At 38.3% G+C, this 24,608-nt stretch overlaps 1 protein-coding gene across 1 annotated transcript in view; it reads left to right on the plus strand.

Annotated features, from left to right (window-relative positions):
• VIPR1 (vasoactive intestinal peptide receptor 1) overlaps nt 1–24,608 on the plus strand; it is a 576,370-nt gene that overhangs the window by 480,012 nt on the left and 71,750 nt on the right. Inside the window, exon 6 of the mRNA XM_053713746.1 lies at nt 19,620–19,752. Coding sequence (XP_053569721.1) covers nt 19,620–19,752 — 133 coding nt within the window. The remainder of the gene's footprint in view (nt 1–19,619; nt 19,753–24,608) is intronic.

Here is a 24,608-nt window from a genome sequence, read left to right on the forward strand (position 1 = left end):
AAGACTTCTACCGGATGGAGGACCTCTTCTTGCTCCGCTTGGATGAAGAATTTGGCTCGGCTGGGTGAAGATGACTCAAGGTAGGGAGATCTTCAGGGGCTTAGTGTTAGGTTTATTTAAGGGGGGTTTGGGTTAGATTAGGGGTATGTGGGTGGTGGGTTGTAATGTTGGGGGGGGGTATTGTATGTTTTTTTTTACAGGCAAAAGAGCTGAATTTCTTGGGGCATGCCCCGCAAAGGGCCCTGTTCAGGGCTGGTAAGGTAAAAGAGCTTTGAACTTTAGTAATTTAGAATAGGGTAGGGCATTTTTTTATTTTGGGGGGCTTTGTTATTTTATTAAGGGGCTTAGAGTAGGTGTAATTAGTTTAAAATTGTTGTAATATTTTTCTAATGTTTGTAAATATTTTTTTATTTTTTGTAACTTAGTTCTTTTTTATTATTTGTACTTTAGTTAGTTTATTTCATTGTAGTTATTTGTAGGTATTGTATTTAATTAATTTATTGATAGTGTAGTGTTAGGTTTAATTGTAACTTAGGTTAGGATTTATTTTACAGGTAAATTTGTAATTATTTTAACTATTTTAGCTATTATATAGTTCTTAACTATTTAATAGTTATTGTACCTGGTTAAAATAAATACAAAGTTACCTGTAAAATAAATATTAATCCTAAAATAGCAATAATATAATTATAATTTATATTGTAGCTATATTAGGATTTATTTTACAGGTAAGTATTTAGCTTTAAATAGGAATAATTTATTTAATAAGAGTTAATTAATTTCGTTAGATTAAAATTATATTTAAGTTAGGGGGGTGTTAGTGTTAGGGTTAGACTTAGCTTTAGGGGTTAATACATTTATTAGAATAGCGGTGAGCTCCAGTCGGCAGATTAGGGGTTAATGTTTGAAGTTAGGTGTCGGCGATGTTAGGGAGGGCAGATTAGGGGTTAATACTATTTATTATAGGGTTAGTGAGGCGGATTAGGGGTTAATAACTTTATTATAATAGCGGTGCGGTCCGGTCGGCAGATTAGGGGTTAATAAGTGTAGGCAGGTGGAGGCGACGTTGTGGGGGGCAGATTAGGGGTTAATAAATATAATATAGGGGTCGGCAGTGTTAGGGGCAGCAGATTATGGGTACATAAGGATAACGTAAGTAGAGGCGCTTTGCGGTCGGCAGATTAGGGGTTAATTATTGTAGGTAGCTGGCGGCGACGTTGTGGGGGGCAGGTTAGGGGTTAATAAATATAATATAGGGGTCGGCGGTGTTAGGGGCAGCAGATTAGGGGTACATAAGTATAACGTAGGTGGCGGTCGGCAGATTAGGGGTTAAAAAAATTTAATCGAGTGGCGGCGATGTGGGGGGACCTCGGTTTAGGGGTACATAGGTAGTTTATGGGTGTTAGTGTACTTTAGAGCACAGTAGTTAAGAGCTTTATGAACCGGCGTTAGCCCAGAAAGCTCTTAACTACTGACTTTTTTCTGCGGCTGGAGTTTTGTCGTTAGATTTCTAACGCTCACTTCAGACACGACTCTAAATACCGGAGTTAGAAAGATCCCATTGAAAAGATAGAATACGCAAATGACGTAAGGGGATCTGCGGTATGTAAAAGTTGCGGCTGAAAAGTGAGCGTTAGACCCTTTTTTGAATGACTCCAAATACCGGCGGTAGCCTAAAACCAGCGTTAGGAGCCTCTAACGCTGGTTTTCACGGCTACCGCCAAACTCCAAAACTAGGCCTAAGTTAGGTAAGTTAAATTCCCCTTTCAATACTTCAAATGTTTTAATGATTTTTCTATCGCCGTCTATCAGCAAGGTCATTTTATTTAGCCCATTCTTGTGCCATCTATTAAAAACCTCAGAATGTAACCCAGGTTGAAATTTTGGATTTCCTATCAGGTGAAGGTAGTGCGAAACCTTTGAATTAATTGAAAGAATTTTTGCTATTTTCCACCATGCCCTGATAGGATTGTAAATGACTTTTAGTCTTTTAATTTCTGGAGGTAGCTCTTTAGGGGGGGAGTGTAAAAGTGCTAAGCGAAGGTAAGGACCACAGATGTTGGTCTCAAGATGGTTATTTAGGATATAATCTTTAGACAAAATCCAGCCAGCCGCTATTCGTGCCAAGAAACTGAGGTTATACGCTCTGATGTCTGGGAGTGCTAGGCCCCCAAACTCACGTGGAAGGGAGAGTTTATTAAGAGATATTCGTGCTCTTTTCCCCTGCCAGAGAAATTGTCTGATTAAGCCATTAATCATCCGTACATCCTTTTCAAAAAGAATTACTGGGACATTCTGAAGTATGTATAGCAATTTCGGGAGGAGGATCATTTTGACTAGTGCTACTCGTCCTGAAATTGAAAGTGGTAAGCTTTGCCATGTTCTAAGTTTTTCCTTAAATTGCATAACAATTGGGGGAATATTGAGTTCATATAGATTGTCCGAGTTCGCCGGGATATTTATCCCTAGGTATTTGAATGAGTCTGTTACTCTTTTGAATGGATTTTCCAAACATGAGTCACTTTTCCTACGAATCCAGAAAATTTCTGATTTGGATGCATTTATTTTGTATCCTGAAAAGGTACCAAACTGATCGATTATCTACATTAATTTTGGAATATTAATTTTAGTATTTGATAAATACAACAAAACATCATCTGCATATAGACCTATTTTCATCTCGTTATTTGAGATTTTTATTCCCTCCAAACTTTGTCTTATCATGATTGCCAAGGGCTCAATAGCAACATCAAACAGAAGTGGGGAGAGAGGACAACCCTGGCGCGTTCCTCTTTCCAGAGTTATTGGTAGGGATACAATTCCATTGATTATCAAGCTTGTGGCTGAGCTTTTATAAAGATTCTCTACAAATTCAGGGAATTTGCCCTTAATTCAAAACTTCAACAAAGATGTAGTAAGGCTATTGGTTTGTATGATTCTTTAAGCCTCGGGTCCTTCCCTACCTTAAGAATTAAGGTCGTGTGAGAAGAGGAGAATGAAGCTGAAACTGGTTTACCATTAATATAAAAGTCATTATATAAATTTGTTAAATACGGAGAGATTTCTGCAGATAGTATTTTATCAAATTCACTGGGTAGTCCATCCGGACCTGCTGCTTTATTGATGGGTAGTTTAGAGATTGCCTCATTTACTTCTTGAACAGATATAGGGGAGTTGAGACTACTAATACAATCGTCAGTTAGTGAGGGACTTACGATCTTGTTCCAAAACTCTGCAGATTTATCCTGATCATAACCTTTACAAGAGTATACATCTTGATAATATTCCACCAGTGCAGATGCGATTTTATTGGGATTTGAGATTCGCTCGCCCTTATCTAGAAGTTCTTCAATATAAAATTGTTTTTTTTCGTTATTGACCAATCTAGACAACATCTTTCCAGATTTATTCCCAAATCTGTAGAGTTTAGCCTGAATTTTTAATTCTTTTTGCACTTGCTGGGTCAAAACAAATGTATCCCTAGCTTCTTTAGCTTGCACATACTTAGCCCAGTTTAGGGTGTTTTTGTGCAGCAGAAATTTATTGTATGAATTAGATAATGCCTTATATATTTCTTTTTCTCTTAACTTCAGTTTCTTGGTTAGAGCTATATTATAGGCTAAGATTTCTCCTCTAAGAACCGCTTTAGCGGTCTCCCAGAGCAGTTCTGGGCGTTCAATATACTCAGAGTTAAACCGTAAAAATTCCTCAAACTTAGACCTAAGGCGGGTTTTAAATTTCATATCCGTCGCTAGATAGTGTGGAAAATAAAAACGCAAAGATTTGGGTCGTGAATGTTTAAGCTGAATATCCAAGGTAATGGGGGCATGATCTGATAATAATATAGGAGTGATTCTTGCTTGCACCGTTAAAAGATCCTAAGCGCTCATCAATAAGAAATAGATCTATTCATGAGAGAGTTTTGTGCGCTTTTGAAAGACAGGTAAATTCCTGAGTATCCGGGTTCTGACTTCGCCAGATATCCCGTAATGCTAAATTTTGCTTTATTTTCTTAAACATTTTAAATTCTAGGTTATCCTTTTTATGTTTTTTCTGTTTCATAGTTTCTCGAAGCCTGTCTAGCGGGCACTGTGGCGCCATATTAAAATCCCCTCCGATAATTAGGTGCCCCTGACTATACAGAAGAAGTTTAGATTGTATTCTATTCCAGAATTCTGGATCAAAGGTGTTAGGGCCATAAATATTACATATCGTGTACATTTCCTGGGCGATTCTTACTTTTAGCAGAACATATCTTCCCTCCGGATCGGGCTCACAGTCGACAACCTCGAGCTGAGTCTTTTTCCCAATTAGAATGGCCACTCCCCTTTTTTTACCAACACTTGGCGAATAGAATACTTCTCTAACCCATGAGGCTTTAAGTTTAGAAGATTCCTCTGAGTTAAGGTGTGTTTCCTGTATTAACCCTATATCCGTCTGAAATTTCCTAATGTGTCAATATGGTTTTCCGTTTGATAGGGTAGAAATCCCTCCCACATTCCATGATATTATCCTAAATTTCTCCAACATAGGTGTGTCCGGTCCACGGCGTCATCCTTACTTGTGGGATATTCTCCTCCCCAACAGGAAATGGCAAAGAGCCCAGCAAAGCTGGTCACATGATCCCTCCTAGGCTCCGCCTTCCCCAGTCATTCTCTTTGCTGTTGTACAGGCAACATCTCCACGGAGATGGCTTAGAGTTTTTTAGTGTTTAACTGTAGTTTTTATTATTTAATCAAGAGTTTGTTATTTTAAAATAGTGCTGGTATGTACTATTTACTCTGAAACAGAAAAGAGATGAAGATTTCTGTTTGTAAGAGGAAAATGATTTTAGCAACCGTTACTAAAATCGATGGCTGTTTCCACACAGGACTGTTGAGAGGAATTAACTTCAGTTGGGGGAAACAGGGAGCAGACTTTTGCTGCTTGAGGTATGACACATTTCTAACAAGACGATGTAATGCTGGAAGCTGTCATTTTCCCTATGGGATCCGGTAAGCCATTTTTATTACATGAAGAGAAAAAAGGGCTTCACAAGGGCTTTTAAGACTGTAGACATTTTCTGGGCTAAAACGATTTATATATAAGCATATTTTATACTCCATAGCCTTGAGGAATTATTTTAATCTTGGGAACTATGTAAAATAACCGGCAGGCACTGTATTGGACACCTTATTCTCTAGGGGCTTTCCCTAATCATAGGCAGAGTCTCATTTTCGCGCCTCTATTGCGCACTTGTTTTTGGGAAGCATGACATGCAGATGCATGTGTGAGGAGCTCTGATACATAGAAAAGACTTTCTGAAGGCGTCATTTGGTATCGTATTCCCCTTTGGGCTTGGTTGGGTCTCAGCAAAGCAGATACCAGGGACTGTAAAGGGGTTAAATATAAAAACGGCTCCGGTTCCGTTATTTTAAGGGTTAAAGCTTCCAAATTTGGTGTGCAATACTTTTAAGGCTTTAAGACACTGTGGTGAAATTTTGGTGAATTTTGAACAATTCCTTCATACTTTTTCACATATGCAGTAATAAAGTGTGTTCAGTTTAAAATTTAAAGTGACAGTAACGGTTTTATTTTAAAACGTTTTTTTGTACTTTGTTATCAAGTTTATGCCTGTTTAACATGTCTGAACTACCAGATAGACTGTGTTCTGTATGTGGGGAAGCCAAGGTTCCTTCTCATTTAAATAGATGTGATTTATGTGACACAAAATTTAGAGAAAATGATGCCCAAGATGATTCCTCAAGTGAGGGGAGTAAGCATGGTACTGCATCATCCCCTCCTTCGTCTACACCAGTCTTGCCCACACAGGAGGCCCCTAGTACATCTAGTGCGCCAATACTCCTTACTATGCAACAATTAACGGCTGTAATGGATAATTCTATCAAAAACATTTTAGCCAAAATGCCCACTTATCAGCGAAAGCGCGACTGCTCTGTTTTAGAAAATACTGAAGAGCATGAGGACGCTGATGATATTGGTTCTGAAGTGCCCCTACACCAGTCTGAGGGGGCCAGGGAGGTTTTGCCTGAGGGAGAAATTTCAGATTCAGGGAAAATTTCTCAACAAGCTGAACCTGATGTGATTACATTTAAATTTAAATTGGAACATCTCCGCGCTCTGCTTAAGGAGGTGTTATCTACTCTGGATGATTGTGAGAATTTGGTCATTCCAGAGAAATTATGTAAAATGGACAAGTTCCTAGAGGTCCCGGGGCCCCCCGAAGCTTTTCCTATACCCAAGCGGGTGGCGGACATTGTAAATAAAGAATGGGAAAGGCCCGGTATACCTTTCGTCCCTCCCCCCATATTTAAGAAATTGTTTCCTATGGTTGACCCCAGAAAGGACTTATGGCAGACAGTCCCCAAGGTCGAGGGGGCGGTTTCTACTCTAAACAAACGCACCACTATACCCATAGAAGATAGTTGTGCTTTCAAAGATCCTATGGATAAAAAATTAGAGGGTTTGCTTAAAAAGATGTTTGTTCAGCAAGGTTACCTTCTACAACCAATTTCATGCATTGTTCCTGTCACTACAGCAGCGTGTTTCTGGTTCGATGAACTAGAAAAGGCGCTCAATAATAATTCTTCTTCTTATGAGGAGATTATGGACAGAATTCATGCTCTCAAATTGGCTAATTCTTTCACCCTAGACGCCACTTTGCAATTGGCTAGGTTAGCGGCGAAAAATTCTGGTTTTGCTATTGTGGCGCGCAGAGCGCTTTGGCTAAAATCTTGGTCAGCGGATGCGTCTTCCAAGAACAAATTGCTTAACATTCCTTTCAAGGGGAAAACGCTGTTTGGCCCTGACTTGAAAGAGATTATCTCTGATATCACTGGGGGCAAGGGCCACGCCCTCCCTCAGGATAGGTCTTTCAAAGCCAAAAATAAACCTAATTTTCGTCCCTTTCGCAGAAACGGACCAGCCCCAAGTGCTACGTCCTCTAAGCAAGAGGGTAATACTTCTCAAGCCAAGCCAGCCTGGAGGCCAATGCAAGGCTGGAACAAAGGAAAGCAGGCCAAGAAACCTGCCACTGCTACCAAGACAGCATGAGATGTTGGCCCCCGATCCGGGACCGGATCTGGTGGGGGGCAGACTCTCTCTCTTCGCTCAGGCTTGGGCAAGAGATGTTCTGGATCCTTGGGCACTAGAAATAGCCTCCCAAGGTTATCTTCTGGAATTCAAGGGACTTCCCCCAAGGGGGAGGTTCCACAGGTCTCAATTGTCTTCAGACCTCATAAAAAAACAGGCATTCTTACATTGTGTAGAAGACCTGTTAAAAATGGGAGTGATTCATCCTGTTCCATTAGGAGAACAAGGGATGGGGTTCTACTCCAATCTGTTCATAGTTCCCAAAAAAGAGGGAACATTCAGACCAATCTTAGATCTCAAGATCCTAAACAAGTTTCTCAAGGTTCCATCGTTCAAAATGGAAACCATTCGAACAATTCTTCCTTCCATCCAGGAAGGTCAATTCATGACCACGGTGGATTTAAAGGATGCGTATCTACATATTCCTATCCACAAGGAACATCATCGGTTCCTAAGGTTCGCATTCCTGGACAAGCATTACCAGTTTGTGGCACTTCCGTTCGGATTAGCCACTGCTCCAAGAATTTTCACAAAGGTACTAGGGTCCCTTCTAGCGGTGCTAAGACCAAGGGGCATTGCAGTAGTACCTTACTTGGACGACATTCTGATTCAAGCGTCGTCCCTTCCACAAGCAAAGGCTCACACGGACATTGTCCTGGCCTTTCTCAGATCTCACGGGTGGAAAGTGAACGTAGAAAAAAGTTCGCTATCTCCGTCAACAAGGGTTCCCTTCTTGGGAACAATAATAGACTCCTTAGAAATGAGGATTTTTCTGACAGAGGCCAGAAAATCAAAACTTCTAAACTCTTGTCAAATACTTCATTCTGTTCCTCTTCCTTCCATAGCGCAGTGCATGGAAGTAATAGGTTTGATGGTAGCGGCAATGGACATAGTTCCTTTTGTGCGAATTCATCTAAGACCATTACAACTGTGCATGCTCAGTCAGTGGAATGGGGACTATACAGACTTGTCTCCGACGATACAAGTAGATCAGAGGACCAGAGATTCACTCCGTTGGTGGCTGTCCCTGGACAACCTGTCACAGGGGATGAGCTTCCGCAGACCAGAGTGGGTCATTGTCACGACCGACGCCAGTCTGGTGGGCTGGGGCGCGGTCTGGGGACCCCTGAAAGCTCAGGGTCTTTGGTCTCGGGAAGAATCTCTTCTCCCGATAAATATTCTGGAACTGAGAGCGATATTCAATGCTCTCAAGGCTTGGCCTCAGCTAGCAAAGGCCAAGTTCATACGGTTTCAATCAGACAACATGACGACTGTTGCGTACATCAACCATCAGGGGGGAACAAGGAGTTCCCTGGCGATGGAAGAAGTGACCAAAATCATTCAATGGGCGGAGACTCACTCCTGCCACTTGTCTGCAATCCACATCCCAGGAGTGGAAAATTGGGAAGCGGATTTTCTGAGTCGTCAGACATTTCATCCGGGGGAGTGGGAACTCCATCCGGAAATCTTTGCCCAAATTACTCAATTGTGGGGCATTCCGGACATGGATCTGATGGCCTCTCGTCAGAACTTCAAGGTTCCTTGCTACGGGTCCAGATCCAGGGATCCCAAGGCGACTCTAGTAGATGCACTAGTAGCACCTTGGACCTTCAAACTAGCTTATGTATTCCCGCCGTTTCCTCTCATCCCCAGGCTGGTAGCCAGGATCAATCAGGAGAGGGCATCGGTGATTTTGATAGCTCCTGCGTGGCCACGCAGGACTTGGTATGCAGACCTGGTGAATATGTCATCGGCTCCACCATGGAAGCTACCTTTGAGACGAGACCTTCTTGTTCAAGGTCCGTTCGAACATCCGAATCTGGTCTCACTCCAACTGACTGCTTGGAGATTGAACGCTTGATCTTATCAAAGCGAGGGTTCTCAGATTCTGTCATTGATACTCTTGTTCAGGCCAGAAAGCCTGTAACTAGAAAAATCTACCACAAAATATGGAAAAAATATATCTGTTGGTGTGAGTCTAAAGGATTCCCTTGGGACAAGGTAAAAATTCCTAAGATTCTATCCTTTCTTCAAGAAGGTTTGGAGAAAGGATTATCTGCAAGTTCTTTGAAGGGACAGATTTCTGCCTTGTCTGTGTTACTTCACAAAAAGCTGGCAGCTGTGCCAGATGTTCAAGCCTTTGTTCAGGCTCTGGTTAGAATCAAGCCTGTTTACAAACATTTGACTCCTCCTTGGAGTCTCAATTTAGTTCTTTCAGTTCTTCAGGGGGTTCCGTTTGAACCCTTACATTCCGTTGATATTAAGTTATTATCTTGGAAAGTTTTGTTTTTGGTTGCAATTTCTTCTGCTAGAAGAGTTTCAGAATTATCTGCTCTGCAGTGTTCTCCTCCTTATCTGGTGTTCCATGCAGATAAGGTGGTTTTACGTACTAAACCTGGTTTTCTTCCGAAAGTTGTTTCTAACAAAAACATTAACCAGGAGATAGTCGTGCCTTCTTTGTGTCCGAATCCAGTTTCAAAGAAGGAACGTTTGTTGCACAATTTGGATGTAGTTCGTGCTCTAAAATTCTATTTAGATGCTACAAAGGATTTTAGACAAACATCTTCTTTGTTTGTTGTTTATTCTGGTAAAAGGAGAGGTCAAAAAGCAACTTCTACCTCTCTCTCTTTTTGGATTAAAAGCATCATCAGATTGGCTTACGAGACTGCCGGACGGCAGCCTCCTGAAAGAATCACAGCTCATTCTACTAGGGCTGTGGCTTCCACATGGGCCTTCAAGAACGAGGCTTCTGTTGATCAGATATGTAAGGCAGCGACTTGGTCTTCACTGCACACTTTTACTAAATTTTACAAATTTGATACTTTTGCTTCTTCTGAGGCTATTTTTGGGAGAAAGGTTTTGCAAGCCGTGGTGCCTTCCATCTAGGTGACCTGATTTGCTCCCTCCCTTCATCCGTGTCCTAAAGCTTTGGTATTGGTTCCCACAAGTAAGGATGACGCCGTGGACCGGACACACCTATGTTGGAGAAAACAGAATTTATGTTTACCTGATAAATTACTTTCTCCAACGGTGTGTCCGGTCCACGGCCCGCCCTGGTTTTTTAATCAGGTCTGATAATTTATTTTCTTTAACTACAGTCACCACGGTATCATATGATTTCTCCTATGCAAATATTCCTCCTTTACGTCGGTCGAATGACTGGGGAAGGCGGAGCCTAGGAGGGATCATGTGACCAGCTTTGCTGGGCTCTTTGCCATTTCCTGTTGGGGAGGAGAATATCCCACAAGTAAGGATGACGCCGTGGACCGGACACACCGTTGGAGAAAGTAATTTATCAGGTAAACATAAATTCTGTTTTTTCTATTTTTCTGTGTCTTTAAAACTTATCTGGAGCAAGGCAGAGAGGGAAGGGGGGGAACAGAGAGAGAGAGAGAGAGAGGGTGATAGGGAGGAAAAAGAGAAAAAAAAAGGGGGGGGAACCCTAGCAATTTCCCTGGATGCCCCATCTATCCCTAACTAGGGGATCATCCCAACTATTGAGCCTACTCTGACTAACTAAGGGCTATTCTGTCTGATGCTGGTAAGTCTAGGGATAGAAAAAATTTCTCGGCTGCATGTGCCTCCAGAAAGAAATGTACTGTGTCATTCACTGTTACTTTAAGCTTAGCTGGGTAGATTATTGTCGCATTTAATCCAGAGTTTATAAATTTAGTACACATGGGTGCCAGATCCCTCCTCTTGGAGGCTGTGTCAGCCGAGAAATCCTGAAAGATAAGAATCTTAGCTCCATTAATGATAAGAGGTTGAGTTTTACGGAAATATTGTAAAAGTAAAACTTTGTCTTGGTAATTGAGTAGTTTTGCAATGACTGGTCTAGGCCTACTAGCATTTTTATTAACTGGTCCCAGCCTATGAGCCCTCTCTACCAGGATACTGTGGTATGAAGATGGAAGTTTAAGAGCTATCTTCAGAGTGTCAGAGATGAAGAAGGCTAGATCTTCATATTGCTTCTCCTCTGGAAGACCTATTATTCTGATGTTATTTCTCCTGCTACGATTTTCTAGGTCTTCTAACCTCGATAGGATTTTTTGGGTACTACTGCTAAAGTTATCAAGCTTAAAACCTTGTGACACAGTCAGATCTTCTAGATCAGACACTCTCTGCTCAACCTCCTGCATTCTAGAGGAGAATTGTCTGATTTCTTGCGATAGCGAGGAAATATCCTGTTTGATTTCCAGCCTTAGAGCATCAAATTTAGGAGAGAGGGCCTCAGAAATGCTGGCAACTAGACTTTGAATATTTAATACTTCAGGTATGGTTGTATTTGATAGAACTGATTGAACATCAGCTACTGGATCTTGTGTGCTCTTAAGTTTTTTATCCCTTTGTCTGCCTGCCATTACTGGTGAAGATGTTTTAGCAGAGGTACCAAGAAACTTATCCATATACCAATTGTGATAAGGTAAATAAGTGAGGAAAAAGGAGAGAGAGAGGAGGAAGAAAAAAAAAAAAAAAAAAGCGGAGAGGAGGGGGGTAGGATGGATGGCCCCAATTAGTGTGCTTGTGACGTGTAGGTGCTTGTACGTGCACCAAGTAGGGCATGCAATTTTAAACAACTTCCCAATTTACTTTTATCACCAATTTTGCTTTGTTCTCTTGGTATTCTTAGTTGAAAGCTAAACCTAGGAGGTTCATATGCTAATTTCTTAGACCTTCAAGACTGTCTCTAATTTGAATACATTTTGACCACTACAGGGCATTAGTTCACATGTTTCATATAGATAACATTGAGCTCATGCACATAAAGTGACCTAGGAGTGAGCACTGATTGGCTAAACAGCATGTCTGTCAAAAGAATTGAAATAAGGGGGCAGTCAGCAGAAGCTTAGATAGAAGATAATTACAGAGGTAAAACGTGTATTATTATAACTGTGTTGGTTATGCAAAACTGGGAAATGGGTAATAAAGGGATTATCTTTCTTTTTAAACAACAAAAATTCTGGTGTTGACTGTCCCTTTAACGTATAAACCATTGAAACTAGTAGAACCAGTTATATCTAAACTAGCTATATCATATTGCAGAATAATAAACCTGCTGGTAATAGAATATAAAGACGCATATTATAGTTAATTAAAACTCACATAAATCAACTTGTAATTGGGAGATATTAAGATCATCAACATAAGTCTCCAGTAGATACCCACATATTTAGGATATAGGAACGTATATGTTATATTTTTTTTATATGGGTATTATCAACAACTGCAGACAACAGTGAATGAAGGAGGAGTATAATATCCCCTCTATTCTCATATAGTATCACGAGTGGCAACATAGTAACGTATATTCAACCTCACAGAGTACCATGAGTGGCAACAGAGTAACGCATATTTAACCTCTTAAGGACATATGACGGAACTTTTCCGTCATAAAACCATTGAGCAAACGGAAAGCTGTATCCTTAAAGGGTTAATCTAACTATAAATAAACGTTGCAAGTACTAGAAATGTGGTATGAACGTCTCAATACACAGTATTATAGTGTATTATTGATTTTTAGCAAGTTGAATACCAATGTTCAGTTGCACCAAACACCTGTGCATACACTTAATAATACAGAATAACTTTTATTTATTAGGGTATATTTCTTCTTGGCTATGGATTTTTCATCCTAGGTTAAGAATTAACACCATCAGCAATTTTCTGTGTTCAATATAACACGCAGCATATTATTTCCTCATTTACATTCTGTGTTTTTAATATAACAATATATGTTTGTTTGTGGACAGTTATTTTTATTGTGATTCCTAATAAAGGTTAAATTTTAATTTGTTACGGTTAAAACCGTTTTCCTCCCATAGAATTAATTGTTCTAACATGAGAGCCACTTCCCCTTAGGCTAGAGTGCTAAAGAAGTGTACACCCTTTTCAATCCTAGGATTGAAATTCTCCTCTCTTTTCAGAATAAAAAAGTACACAGCACCTGACTCTGTTAATTACTTAAAGGTTCATATAACCATAGCTATTATATACAGAGAATCCTAAGTGCATCCAATAGTAGTGCCATTAGTCTTGTTTTTTCTTTGTTGAACAGTACAAGCAATAGTCACTACACTATTTTTATTTCAATTCATTTTTCTTTATTTCAGTTAAATATTTCAGTACATTTTATTTTTATTTTCTTAACATATTTCAAATAAAGATGATATATAATATCAGTAATTTTGAATCTGAAAAAGGGAAATTAATCTCACACTAGCAGATTTTAATTTCAGGTGAAAAAAAAAAGAAACAGAAACAGATAAATAATTTATTAAATAATAAAATAGAATGTAAAGAAGCTAAAATATTTCCATGAAGCCAAAACATATATCAGACTTAAAGGGACATAATACAATTTATTTCTCTTTGCATAACTGTTTTGTAGATGATCCATTTATATAGCCTATCTGGGTGTGTTTGTTTTTTAAATGTATAGTTTTGCTTATTTTTAAATAGCATTGTGCTGATTTTCAGACTCCTAACCAAGCCCCAAAGTTTTAGATGTATACTGATGTATACTGATTTCAGATTGCTTCTGTTTGTATAATAGGTCTTTTCATATGCAGGGGAATGGGGAGGGTCTACTCTCAGCCCCTTTCAGTGGGTGTTCTTGCTTAACCTGTGCTAAAACGTGCTAAATTGGGAGCTTCTAAGTAAGTTTTCAAAGGTTTTATACTGGATTTTTATATCAGTATCTGTGCATATTATTCTTTATAGTAATGTCTATTACATGCAGTTAAATGAAAATTAGTGTATATTGTCCATATAAATATACTGACAAACTGCTCATTCTTCCACAAAACTATATATTTTTCCCTAAATAATGCAATTTATGCTAAGAAATATCAATATAACTCCTAATTTTAATATATTTTGTGAAAAAGATCATAATCATAACTAGGATTTCTGCAAGTATAGACATATTTTGGCAGTTCTTACAATCAATGTAAATACTTGTAATATTTTTGAGTCATTTATTTCTAATGATTATTTTTAGTCTTTATTTTGTATGTTTTGGCAGATGTGGAGCATATTCTTACTCTAAAAATCTCCTTTCAAATTTTGGTACAATTTTTAAAACAAATACTTGATGTTGTGCATTTGCTCATCAGGAGACTTGCAGTTTTGAACCATCTGGAAGGTCATTAAAAATTGCAAGAGTAGTTCCAGTAAACTATTTATAGAACAGACAGTAAGATATGCTTGGTATTTTTCAGATTATTTACTAATGCTATATATTTATACCAACATTGTCATAAATGGCAATTATCTCATTTTAATTTATTGCTCTGTGGTATTGTGTATATCTTAACAAAAACATTTTGGAATGTTGTATGATGGATAAATAAAATATATACGATGAAAGTTCAAACAAAATTAAATATGCTTATTTTTCTGAGAATCTTCTTTCTGAGTTTTTTTTCCAATTTACTTTTCTATAATATATGCAAGTGTGTGTATATGTATGTGTGTGTGTATATATATATATATATATATATATATATATATATATATATATATATATATACAGGTAGCCCTCAGTTTGCGCCGGGGTTAGGTTCCAGAAGGAATGGTTGTAAATCGAAACTGTTGTAAATTGAAACCCAGTTTATAATGTAAGTCAATGGGAAGTGAGGGAGATAGGTTCCAGGCCCCTCTCAAAATTGTCATAAGTAACACCTAATACATTAATTTAACGTTTTGAAATGAAGACTTTAAATGCTAGACAGCATTATAAACCTAATAAAATAATCACACAACACAGAATATATAATTAAACTAAGTTAAATGAACAAAAACATGTGTTAAACAGCATTATAAACCTAATCAAATAATCACACAACACAGACTTCACTTGCATTTTTCTGCAAACAGTTCTTTCTATGCATTCCAATCTGGACTGAGTTATAGACAGGAAGATCTTGTTCCTTTGAAATCTGCTCGATAGCTCAGGTCTGGTTAAACTGATTAATTTCAGCTTGCTTGGCTTTGCTGCAACACAAGCGGACAACTCCACCTACTGGCTATTTTAATAAATGCACTGCTTCTCAATGCTTTTCAATAGCAGTCACATGACTGGAAAAAAAGGTTGTTATTCTGAAACGGTGTAAATTGAACCGTTGTAAAACGAGGGCCACCTGTATATATATATATATATATATATATATATATATATATATAACAACTGAGAAGCAATAGAACTTTTCTAAAATGAGAGTAGGCTTCCCCTGTCTAGCACTCAAGTATTTTACCTAATAATAAAAAAGGCGTTAACAGTGTTTTGAATGACCACCAAAGGTTGAATCGGCAAAAGATATGACAGTCATCAATTGCATTGAAAAATGCTCTATGCACAGTTTTATCCAAAATACAAATAACAATCTCAGAAAACTAGTGAGCTCACTGAACCTAATAGAATATCTAAATAGGGCATATTTAAGACAAAAACAATGTCCATATATTAGTATGCCTTGTTAATAAAGTATTGCTGATGCATCGTCCAGTATATTAATGCTGTTAGTAATGGCAATGAAATGAGGTCAGGTTTAGAGTACTGCATAAAGTCCCATCTATGATTGATGACTGTCATATCTCTGGCCAATTCTACCCTTGGTGGTCATTAAAATCACTATTAACGCATTTTATTATTAGGTAAAATACTTGAGTGCTGGAAAGGGGAGGCCTACTCTCCTTTTGAGAAGAGCTATTGCTTCTCAGTTGTCATAAATAATCCTTACCCCCCCCCATGCACTGTGTGTTGTGTGAATATATTTTTTCACACAGGTCACATATAGAAGTATTCTTTTAAGTAGATAAGGTGTTGCTGATATATCCTTAATTTTCTATATATATATATATATTTATTTTTATTTTTTAATTATAGTTTTTTTTTTTTTTAATTAAGTTGGAATTTAGGTAGAATAGTTTAAAACATAATATTTAACATACATGAGATAAATAATGAAATGATGACTCAATATAAAATATTACTACACTCTACATAAATATTTTGCAGTAAAAAAAAATCTACAAATGTCATTGACTTATTCATAGTAATGACACTTTGAATCATGTTAAATAAAATGTATAGCTTGGCAAAAAATACAAATATATGAAATACACTACATTGTATTTCTATCTGTATATTGCTTTATTTTGTAGGTAATTAATTACCTTTTATATTACTCCGTCCCATTAAAATTTGCTGTCCCATCAAATCACTATAATTTGTTCCCCGTCTCCATCTTTTATAACCTGCTCTTCCCATACTTTTCTGATCCCTTGTAACCACATCTATGATCTGAAGTTGCTTATTTGAATAACTAATAATATCTTTTTGTCTCCCCATAATTCTGGTTTAATTGTTCCTAGCTGCAGCCAATCAAGTTACCCTTCTAACTTTTGCACATTTAAGGCTAGATTACAAGTGAAGTACTTAATTATCGCACAAATGTGCCCGTTTGCGGGAGCGCAATAATTAATCAGCCATTACAAGTGGCTGGTTATTGCTACTGTGAGCTTGTGGTAGCAATTAGTGCTCTGAAAATTAACCAGAGATCCGATCTCTGGTTAATTTTCTAAAAGTGCCCCAAATGTCCTAAGTTTTGGATCTTTAAATTTGGTGGGAGTGGGGTGTTAGAAAAAAAAGTCACTGAAACGTTCCTTTACATTGCGGTCTATGGGAACTGTGTGTTCCCATAGACCGCAATGTAAATATATATGTATATGATTATATACATATATATTTATTTTTAATATATGTACATACACAAATTAACACATAAATATATATATGTATTGCATCAGATCAAGGCTACCATTGGAGCTTATGGAAGCGTGCTCTCGTGAGCGCAATGTGAACGTGAGCTTGCATTCGCATTGTCATTTACTTGTAATACTAGCCCACATTATTGTGCAAAGTAATTGCGTTCGCTTGAGCACAAACTGACACTTAAGGTGCGATATATATTTATTAAATCTAAAATATTCAAACATAATAATTAATGCAGTGTAAAATATTCTATATATTTTAGAGTATCTATAATTATTTTTTTTTCTCTCAATATTTCATATTTAATATTTGTTTGCAACAAATTTCATGTAATTCGGAGTAAAAGTGTAATCTTTAACTATGAAATAGAAAAAGTGTTTGGGGTAGATTTAAGGGCCAAATGGCCCTTGTTCCCCTTGTTTCCGCGCGAGCCTTCAGGCTCGCCGGAAACAGTTATGAAGCAGCGGTCTAAAGACCGCTGCTCCATAACTTGTCCGCCACCTCTGAGGCTGCGGTCTTCAGTCTGCCTGATCCAATACGATCGGGCTGATTGACACCCCCTGCTAGCAGCTGATTGGCCGCTAATCTACAGGGGGAGGCATTGCTTGTGCAATGATAAATGCCAAGAGCGTATTCTGTAGGCATTCAGCGATGTCTGTCGGACATAATACGCTACAGCGTATCATGTCGGATAGACATTGATAAATCTACCCCTTTGTGTTTATCAAAATGAGTTTGGGCAGAAACTTTAACATTGTTAAAAAAGTTTTGAAGAGGCACAAAAGCAAACATTTTTAACTTGTATTTAAAAGAGTACTATTTAAATAAATTATTAAAAGTGTTGATTTAAAGTTATTTACATTTTTCCGTTTTACAGCTCCTCCTTAACCTTTTAATGCCGTTATGCCGTTCTATTCCGTCATAATTACACTGGGCTTTAGAGCCGTTATGACAGAATAGAACGTCATAACCAACGGCTGTCCTGAATCCTTCTGCACTTCCTGGATTTGATTGCGGTCTCACGGTCTGGAGGGCGTTCCTAGGTTTATAGGGATGCCCCCAGACCCATTTTAATAATTGAAATCTGATTTCAATTTGTCTACATCGGAACAGTTGTTCCGATGTAGACGCTTTAACCCTGGCAGGAAAGGGTTAATAGGACAATAAACAGTTTAAAACTTTATTATAACATGAATTAAGATATATTACAATTATTTTGCAATATACTTTTTCTAGTACTTTGCTCTATTTTACTGTACTTAAAGGGACCTCAAAACCAAACATTTCATTTCATGATTCAGACAGAGCATACAATTTTAAACAACTTTCTATTTTACTTCTATTATCTAATTTGCTTAGTTCTCTTGGTATAATTTGCTGAAAAGCATACCTAGGTAGGTAGGCTCAGGAGCTGGGAGCTGGTTACTGATTTGTGGCTTTACATACATATCTCCCAGCAGTGCATTGCTGCTCCTTCAAAAAATTAGATGAAGGGAACGAAGCAAAATTGATAATAGAAGTAAATTGGAAAGGTGTTTAAAAATCAGGAAAGAAACATGTTGGGTTCCGTGTCCTTTTAAAGGGTTGTAAAGGGCACATCTGAGTCAGTGACTAGCGCTGCTGATTAGATCAGTGGTGGGTTTCACTCAGGACCAACAGTGCTCCACGGATCCTGAGAAGCACCTCTACTATGTGTTTAGCCCCACTTGGAGGGGTTAAATACAAAGTAGTATGAGGTTGATAGTTTTAAAAGGACATGCTCTAATGAATTAGAGCATTTCATCATTTGACTACTATGGCTGTGATTCTGAGAATTGAAAGTGCATGTTGCAGAATTCACAAGCCTAACCCTGCTACATCTGTACCTGACTGTTCTAATTAGAGAAGATAAGGAACTGAAAACAATGACGATTTTGCTAATAAAATGGCATTGGTTAGCTGTGTTTACTTCAGTAACAAGTCTTTATTTCGTGCCTCCAATTAAGGCAAGGCATGGGTGGAATTTAGCAACTGAAAGACATTTGCAGCAAAAAAGGTGTTAACACACTCAAAAAAAAAAAAAGTATGTTAGTTTATTGAAAACGTGCAAAAAGTGGAAAAATCAGACCTCTGGTTAATTTTCAAAATATCCCCCAATTGCCCCCAAAATGTAGTATAGTGAGCCTTTTAAAAAAAATAAATAAAAAAATAGCATCTTTTTTTTAAAATTATTAATAACTGCAGGAGGCAGTTTTAAGGGGTTAAAACAGCTGAAAGGTGCCTTTATTTTGTGGTCTATGGGGACTGTGTGTTCTCTGTAAATATATATACAAATATTATCATGTAAATATATATGTATATATTCATATACCTACATATTTATATTTGTTGCCCATCACCGTGCGACTTACCCCCTTCGCTGCGCTAGGTTCTCTTGCTGTGTCTCACTGGAGCCTATGGAAGTGCGCTCTTGTGAGCGCAATGCTTCTGTGCAATGCGAACATGAGGTTGCGTTCATATTGCATCTTACTTGTAATACCAGCGCACATTTGGGTGTGCTGGTATTACTAAATTGAGCGCAAATATCGCTCAACTTGTAATGTGGCCCTAAATGTGCTTTTGTTTGATATGTTAAATGTGCTTTTGCTATATTTGTAAACCAAAACATTTTAAATGCATTTTATTTCTGCTCTTTTTTTTCTTTTCGTTTAATGTCCCTTTAATATTGAAGCTAATATGATGATTTGTCCTTCCTTTATTTTGTGCCTAACAGAAAGCTGCACTGTACCAGGAATTATATCCACATGCATCTTTTTATGTCGTTCATAATGCGAGCGATTGCTGTGTTCGTTAAGGATATTATTCTGTTTGAAGGGGGAGAATCTGAAATCTGCTCTGTAGCCTCGGTAAGCAAAATCAATTTAACTTTTTCTTTTTTACTTTGAATTAGTTTTATAATATGAAAGACATTGAAATTTATATAATTTATATCAATACCAGGTGCCTTTCTGTTAACCCCACTCTCCCCTGTGAGATTCTCTATCCTAGAGAGCTTAAGCACATAAAAAAATTACATTTTAGAAGCATAGTATTGAGGTTATTCTCCACCTTCCTCTAGTCAAAAGTGCCACCATCTTGAAATCCATTGGAGGCAGCTCTCATCTCTCTGGGACTTCCAGGTTCTTCCTTTTATTTTAGATAATTCAGTGGGTTTAGCCACAATAATTTTTCTCCAAGCGGGGGGAAATTTTGATCATTAGGTCCTTAGGGTAAACTCTACTATCAGAATAAAATAGGGTCCATTTTTCTTTCTGAAATATCTTAATGACAAAGCAGCATACGAAGCCATGACATTTATTGCATGCAAGAAATGCTAACATTAATGTGTATATTAAATATATATGAAAGGCAACAATAAACTTTTATAATTATTTCCATCAGAGCATACTCAAGAAATGATCAGGAGCGTGCACGTGTCTTGAGCACAATCATTATACCATTGGAATAACATTACGAAAGCACATGCATGTAGATAAGCACTATATATCAGCAGTGTTTGCAACAATGTTTAGAAAAATATTATAGTATTCAAGACACATGATTGATATTGAGCCTACCTCTGTATGCTCTCATAGAAAGGAACTACATTTTGACAAAGGATACCAAAAGAAACAGGTATATTTTATAAAAATAGAAGTGAGCAGGATTTTTATCTTAATATTATGCTTTGTCTAAATTGTACATTTTTAATTTTGACCTCCACTCATTTGTCTTATTAAATTCTAGTAGTAAAACTCCTCTGTATGCCTCAGCAGTGGACAGGTTTCTTGGTCAGCAATGGGATTTTTTTTTATTCAGTTACCTAGATGGAAATGCATAGCTATAAGTTATAAATTAACTTTTTCAATGATATGTTGAGATTAATAGCTTGAGGCATTAGATGTATATTTGATGCAGTGATATTAAGATACAAGACATTTCCTTATTTTCATCCCAGAGGCCATTTCTTAAGGGTTTTATTGAAAAAAAGATACTTTAAAAAGAACAAGTAATAATATAAAATATAATAGGAAAAAAGGAAATTAGGATATGAACTACATTTTTAACACATAACCCCGAGGGAGACATTTCAGGACCTTCTTTATATAACTTCCAGAGTCAGCCATGTTAATCTAGTTAAAGGGACATTAAGGTACCATTTTTATCTTTGACGTCTGAAAAAGTGTATTTTAAAAAGTATTATTTTCATCCTGAAAACAGCAAGCCCTATGCTTTATCAACAAAAAAAATTGTTTGTTAGTTGACACTTTAATTGTCCAGTAATAGAGCTGCATGAGTTGTCCTTACATTTTTTTTTAATTTAGGAGATTATTATTTATTTATAAAGCCCCAACAGATTCCGCAGCGCTGCCCATGGGTACAAGGATAAAAGTACAACGGAAAAAGAATACAATAAAAGACAAAATTTTACAGACAAATACAGGGGGAATTGAGGGCCCTATTCCCATGGGAAAATGAATCTAGATGGGTAGGATGATGGGAAACAGGAGGTGGGGACTGCAAAGGTGAGAATGATATTAGTGAGGAGATAGATGAGGGCAACTGTTAGGTAAGTGAAGTTAGTTTGTTAATGAGTCGGGTGATAAGCTTCCCTGAGCAAAAAGGTCTTTAGGGAACGTTTAAAGGAGGAGAGGTTAGGGGAAAGTCTGAAAGCTCAAGGAAGTGTGTTCCAGAGGGTTTGACAGAAGGAGAGAGTGCAGGAGTGGAAAGGTAGATCTCGGTATCATTAGCATAGAGGTGATAGTTGAAGCCATAGCTGTTGATAAGTTTACCCAGTGAAGAAGTGTAAATAGAGAAGAGTAGAGGACCCAGGACAGAGCCTTGAGGTACTCCAACAGACAGAGGCAATGGAGATGAGGAGTCACCAGCAAAAGAGACAGAGAAGGATATGTTAGAGAGATAAGAGTCAATCCAGGAGAGGGCAGTGTCACAGAGCCCAAGAGAGCTGAGAGTCCGTAGGAGAAGGGGATGGTCAACAGTGTCAAAGGCAGAAGAGAGGTTAAGTAAGATGAGTATGGAGTAGTAGCCTTTATTTTTTAGCAGAAAGGAGATGGTTAGTAACCTTGGTGAGGGCAGTCTCAGTTGAGTGTTGGGGACGGAAACCAGATTGTAGGGGGTCAAGCAATGAGTTGAAGGACAGGAAGTGGGTTAGGCGATCGAAAACCAGTTTTCCAAGGGTTTTTTAAGCTAGCAGGAGCAGTGATATGGGGCGTAGTTTGCAGGAGAATTGGGGGTCAACGGAGGGTTTTTTGAGGATGGGGTGACCTTTGCATTTTTGAAGGAGGCAGGGAATGAGCCGGTAGAAAGGGATAGGTTTAATATGTGAGTAAGAGCTGAATTGAGGGTGGGAGACAGAGAAGGTATTAGATGTGAAGGAATGGGGTCAAGTGGGCAGGTAGTGAGGTGTGAGGAACACAATAGGGAAGCCACTTCACTCTCAGTGGTTTGGAGGAGGGTGCAGAGAGTGGCAGAGGGGGTGACTGGGAGCAAAGTTGTCAGATTGCAGGCTTGTGTTGGGATGTTTCTTTGGATGGTAAGTGTTTTATTGAAAAGTAGTCAGCCAGGTCTTGAGCACTGAATGCAGATGAGGGGGGTGGTGCAGGTGGGTAGAGAAGAGAATTGAAAATGGAGAAGAGTCTTTTAGGGTTTGAGGAGTGAGTGGATATAAGAGAAGAGAAGTAGATTTGCTTAGCTAAATAAAGGGCATAGGTGAACTTATAGTGCATGAAATCAGGTTCAGAGCGGGATTTCTTCCAGGCATGTTCAGTAGTGCAGGAGCATTTTTGTAGGTGGCGTGTTTGCTTGGAGTGCCAGGGCTGGAGCTGACAAATATTGAGTCAGCTACATATTTTAAAGGGACAGTATAGTCAAAATTAAACTTTCAGATTTCAGGTAGGGTATGCAATTTTTAAACAACCTTCCAAATTACTTTAATCATCAAATTTGCTTTGCTCTCTTGGTATTTTTTGTGGAAAGCTAAACCTAGGTAGGCTCATATGCTAATTTCTAAGCCATTGAACTGCCTCTTTTCTCAGTGCATTTTGACAGTTTTTCACAGCTAGACACTGCTAGTTCATGTGTGTCATATAGATAACATTGTGCTTACTCCCGTGGAGTCAGCAGTGATTGGCTAAAGTGCATGCCTGTCAAAAGAACTGAGATAAGGGGTCAGTCTACAGAGGCTTAGAAATAAGGTAATCACAGAGGTAAAAAGAGTATTAATATAACAATGTTGGTTATGCAAAACTGGGGAATGGGTAATTAAGGGATTATCTATCTCTTTTAACAATGAAAAATATGGAGTAGTCCCTTTAAGAAGCTAGAAAAGAGAAATTTGGATTTAGATATTTGTAGAATAATGCAAACAGTAAGGAGCATGACATATTATTTTACAAGCAATGACTTCCAGGATCTTGTGATTTATCAAGCACCTGGGGCGCAATCCGATATAGATCGTAGTTTGCAGCGCAAGCGAGGGAACCCCCGCCGCCCGTAGTTTCAGCTTGCAACTCAAGCTATCACACATACGGCGCCGTCAGATGCTAAACTGATGTAAGTCTGACAAACCAGCGATGTCCAGAAATCTGCGTAAGTAAAAATTTCTGGAGTCGCCAGTGACTTACGGCACTTTATAAACTGCCAGCGCCTACAAAACCTGACTAAATTATTAAATCTCCCGTACTGTCTAACACGCCTCCCAAACATAGCCCGACATGTCTAACCCTCTATCCGCTATCCAGCCTCTCACTCCTAATAATAAAAAATGTTTTAACCCCTAAACTGCCGATCCCGGACCCCGCCGCCACCTACATTAACTTCCCCCTAATGTGAGCTCCTACCCTGCCGCCACCTACATTAAACTACCCCCTAATGTGAGCTCCTACCCCGCCGCCACCTACATTAAACTACCCCATAATGTGAGCTCCTACCCTGCCGCCAGCTATATTAAAATTATTAACCCCTAATCTAATACCCCTATACCGCCGCCAGCTATATTAAAATTATTAACCCCTAATTTAATCCCCCTACACCGCCGCCAGCTATATTAAATACATTAACCCCTAATCTAATCCCCCTACCCCGCCGCCAGCTATATTAAATTAATTAACCCCTAATCTAATCCCCCTACACCGCCTCCAGCTATATTAAATACATTAACCCCTAATCTAATCCCCTAAGTAATCAACTCTATTACCAGCCCTTAAAAGGGCCTTTTGCGTGACATTGCCCCAAAGTAACAGCTCTATTGCCAGCCCTTAAAAGGGCTTTTTGCGGGGCATGCCCCAAAGAAATCAGCTCTTTAACCAGCCCTGAAAGGGGCTTTTTGCGGGGCATTGTCACAAAGTAATCAGCTCTTTTGCATCTAATCTAAATCCCCCTACACCGCCGCCACCTATAATAAATGTATTACCCCCTAATCTAATCCCCCTACACCGCTGCCACCTATATTAAATACATTAACCCCTAATCTAATCCCCCTACACCGCCGCCAGCTATATTAAATGTATTAACCCCTAATCTAATCCCCCTATACCGCTGCCAGCTATATTAAATGTATTAACCCCTAATCTAATCCCCCTACAATGCTGCCAGCTATATTAACTATATTAACCCTAATTATATTAGGGTTAATATAGTTATTATATTATATATATTAACTATATTAACCCTAATTATATTAGGGTTAATATAGTTATTAACC

Source organism: Bombina bombina, chromosome 5 (assembly GCF_027579735.1).
Source record: "Bombina bombina isolate aBomBom1 chromosome 5, aBomBom1.pri, whole genome shotgun sequence".
Classification (NCBI taxonomy): Eukaryota; Metazoa; Chordata; class Amphibia; order Anura; family Bombinatoridae; genus Bombina; species Bombina bombina.